Raw genomic sequence first — 3,882 nt, 5'->3', positions numbered from 1 at the left:
TAGATGAGTAGATGGGTAGATGAGTAGATGGGTAGATGAGTAGTCAGTAGATGGGTAGATGAGTAGATGGGTAGATGAGTAGATTGAACGACATGAACATTGAACGTGTGTTAATAGTCAGACCTGGCTTCCACAGTGGCACATTATATTTTAATTAGAACAGTACAGATGATAATTGAGAATAGGTTGCATTTTTCTGGAGATAAATTTATCTGCCTTAATAAGTTTATATTTTAGTTTATACTATAAAAGGTCATATAATACGTTTTATTTTAACTAACGTGTGATGATTTAAAACGGTAATTTACGAAATTTCTATAGACTGATCCAAAAACTCTTCAACATAATATAATAAAGGTCATTGTTCTAGACGGGAGGATGACAAGTTAAAAGTATATTAATATTTTTAAAGTAATGTTCTATACGTCCTGTACAATTCAAGTAAAACTTATTTGATCGCCGAAATCAGAAATGCTAGCTATAACTTTGAGCTCGCAGAAATGTTTTAATTATAAGATTATACTGTGAACCATAACATTATAGTTGCTGCTATACAAGTGCTGATGCGATGATAATATTACTAAGACATGGCTGATTCACTGATTGTTCAGGTTGTCCAATTATACTGTCTAGGGGTCGGTTATTTATAATATAGCATACAAGTTGCTGTATTTTAATTAATAATGTAACATTTTTCTGTTAAAGTATATTTTGTTTTAAAAGTTTATGTGCGACTCTGAGAGGAGTACCATCTAATATCAGAAAACCGTTTTTACTTTTTATCGGTAAATTGCACGACTGAGGGATTTCCAATTATGTTACAGTATTTTTCAGATAGCCAGGGAGTCTATTGCACAAAATAAATTCACATCTGAAGTTCAAGGATTGATAATTTCGGAACAGAATTAATAACAACATAGCAACCCAGATTTTCTACCTAAAGTGGAATCAACAACATTAGGAAACGACCGAAATTTTGGCTCGGGTTTCGGCCGTTTTTGACCGGTTCGGTTTTTAAAAAACCGAAATACAGCCGAACTTTTCATAATGGTTCGGTCGTTTCCTAATCGACATTATAACACACACAAATGTGTCCCGTTTACCATTGAGAACAGAAATCATTTACATTTTAACATTAACTCATTACATTAATCAAGGAATAATCGTTCTGTGTATAATATTCTATTACGAAAATAACGAACGAAAAATTGTAAAACTAACAAAAACTATCTTTTTCTTATTTTTAATCATGGTTGCATTTCAATGGATTCCATAACTAGTGAATATGATATTAATGATTTCAATTTCCCCAGTGGAAATAAACATAATTTGCCCAGATAGGTTTTGGTGCGGTTTGGCAAAAGACTGGTTTTTGCTGTAAAGTAAGTTCCTGTGTAATGTGTATTGTGTAATGGACTCTCAGGGACCCAGGGTTAGTATTGATAAAAGAGGAACTATGATGTCATTGTGACGTCACTGTAACGTCATTGTTAGATTTGTGTTGCACTTCGAAATCATCAAGGACAGTTATTAGTAAGCACTCTAAGCTTTTAAGGCTGGGCAACATCATTGTGGGACGGTTGTGATAAGTGTTTTACTATGTAAAACTTTAGGCATTATTTTTACCACGATAGTACTCAGCAAAATGATCATACGAAACTTACTGAAATTAACTGCACATAATATAAAGCTAAAAATTCAGAAATAAATAACAAATAATTTTCTAAATTTAGATATTAAACCTAACTCAACTGATCATGAGTATAAATAGCATAAACTATCAATCAGCAGAAAAGCATCTAATTCTTAATAATCAGCCTAATCAAAACTAGCTTCATAATATGTGTACTTTTAATTTATAATGTATCATGATTATCTTATTGAAATTTAAACACTAACAGAACCTCATCGAACCTGTTGCATGAGGATCAACCTAATGCACCGGCTAAATATACTGGTCATAGATACCTTCTCTAATAAGTCTACCAATCCCTCCAAATAAAATCACTATTTTACACGATGAAAGTTTCACCCCAAGTAAAATTCTTCCAGCTATGATTTGGTTTCCCCATTTTCACATTCACCATCATGATCACCATTCTTAGTCTGCATACAATGGTTACTAGTATGGTTACTATGGTTACTAGCATTCTCACTTACACACAGCTCCTTTTCCTGTAGCAGGTACTTGGGCAACTTCTTAACACTTTTATAGTCTACATCCACAATGCTTACCTTGTAGGAATACACTCGTCCATTGGTGATAATTTGAGGAAGGCTGTTATCAGATGTAGATGATATCGATATCATAATACTGATATCCTGTGCTATGATACTGATGCTGAACTTGATGATAAGATCAAGAAGTCTCAAAAATTCTTCACTCAGAGTTGATTCACCAGCCAGCCATCTGCCTATTTCTATGTCTATATCGAGACCCTTGCTGCTGAAGCGACTGTATATTTGACACAGATCAGGTATAGATAGCATATTGATTTTCTGAGCCTCTTCGATCACTTGAAGGACATTTCTGTTACTACTAGTCCGTTTGGACAGCAGAATCTTCACGATAACATTGATAAGCTCATTTCTTGTCCTGTAGCTTTGAGGACTCAGAATTTCTTCTATGTTTTTATTGTCTTCGTCAAATATCCTTAGGTTGTCCTTGTGGATGGTCATGTAGCTAAGAGGTTCATCAAACAAAGCATTGATAGCTTGAGCAACTTTACTTGCTCTTGGTGAAAAGAAATCTCTTGGACAATATTGAGTTTGTGCAGGGATCAACCCAGTATTATATCGCTTCTCAATATTTGAACAGAATCTGCAGCATTTTATTGGGGCCTGCTGCTTTCCTGTGGTTCTCAAGTACGCTTTTGGTTTGATCTCGATAGTGATTATATTGTTGTGACCAGGAAGAGCGCATGCATCTGGCATCATTAGAGCATACGGGCACTTAACGTCAATGTTGGAGTGCTTCAGGCTGCTCCGTCTGTTTTGTATCTTAGACACAACAGTGGCAGCAAGATTTGTAGGAAGCTTTGTCACCTAAAAGTTTCATATTATAACTTCTAATAAACAATATAGCTAAAAATTGGTAATATATGAACTGTACAGTTATTGGATTTCCCATAGTGCATAATTTTCTTAATTTCAAAATCAAAGATAAACTTTCCTAACAGATTTGATAATTGCCATAAAGCTATAAATTCTACTAACCTGTCCATAGCACAAGAACGGTCCAAATATAGGAGCTATGCACACTTCAACATACAATAAGTTCCTTGTATAGAGGTACAAATAATCGTTCTCTCGGATTCCCTTGCGCAACTTCAAAGCCTGAAAGCAAATATTTTCATATCGTGTCACACAATATCAACAGACAGTCATTATGCATATTAAAAATTGTTTACTTACGAGTCCACAATTGTTCGTCACCACCAGACCAGTTTTACCTTCTCCACGATACTTCCAACAATCTGTTTCATTCAACTTCAAGATGATTGGCTTCAGAGATGCTCTCCGCTGTACCATAAAACTATAATTAATTAGGTGTCATAAAGGGATATTTATATTTTCATCTGTGTCTATGTTTTATGGATGGCCCATTCTCCCAACAACTAAAAAACAACAAATGAATCTATTGCAAGAATTTTGAGGATACAAGTCTTCAAAAAATCAGAAAAGCAAGTCGATCGTGAATATTAGTTCATTGTGCAGTATTTTAGAAACAGTAACTGTGTTCATCAGTAAGAATAAACACTTATAAACACTCAGGTGATGTTAATTAATCAAGTAGCAAATTTCAGCCTCTAAAAATATTTAACTTCCATACTGTAGAGTACAGTTATAATAAAACCAGGAACAACATTGACACAAATGAAT

The 3,882-nt window shown here is 34.2% G+C and overlaps 1 protein-coding gene across 1 annotated transcript; it reads right to left on the bottom strand.

The window, feature by feature from the left end:
- Nucleotides 1-872: 872 nt before the first annotated feature.
- On the bottom strand, nt 873-3,541 carry LOC134825081 (inositol-pentakisphosphate 2-kinase-like). Its single transcript, XM_063837209.1, has 3 exons — nt 3,415-3,541; nt 3,217-3,336; nt 873-3,045 (listed from the first exon to the last, which is right to left on the bottom strand). The coding sequence occupies exons 1-3, from the start codon at nt 3,529-3,531 to the stop codon at nt 2,053-2,055; spliced, it is 1,230 nt and encodes a 409-aa protein (XP_063693279.1). The 5' UTR covers nt 3,532-3,541; the 3' UTR covers nt 873-2,052.
- Between the last annotated feature and the right edge of the window lie 341 nt (nt 3,542-3,882).

This window comes from Bolinopsis microptera, chromosome 13 (genome assembly GCF_026151205.1).
Source record: "Bolinopsis microptera isolate Bmic1 chromosome 13, MBARI_Bmic_1.0, whole genome shotgun sequence".
NCBI classification, from domain to species: domain Eukaryota; kingdom Metazoa; phylum Ctenophora; class Tentaculata; order Lobata; family Bolinopsidae; genus Bolinopsis; species Bolinopsis microptera.
This window is presented reverse-complemented; position numbering and strand designations above follow the sequence as displayed.

Bases quoted from the DNA above. Each gene is read 5' to 3' on its own strand.
- LOC134825081 (XM_063837209.1), bottom strand. From the start codon at position 3,531: ATGGTACAGCGGAGAGCATCTCTGAAGCCAATCATCTTGAAGTTGAAT. The intron at 3,337-3,414 runs GTAAGTAAACAA...ATTTGCTTTCAG, and splicing joins TGACGAACAATTGTGGACTC to GCTTTGAAGTTGCGCAAGGG. The intron at 3,046-3,216 runs GTTAGTAGAATT...TGAAACTTTTAG, and splicing joins CGTTCTTGTGCTATGGACAG to GTGACAAAGCTTCCTACAAA.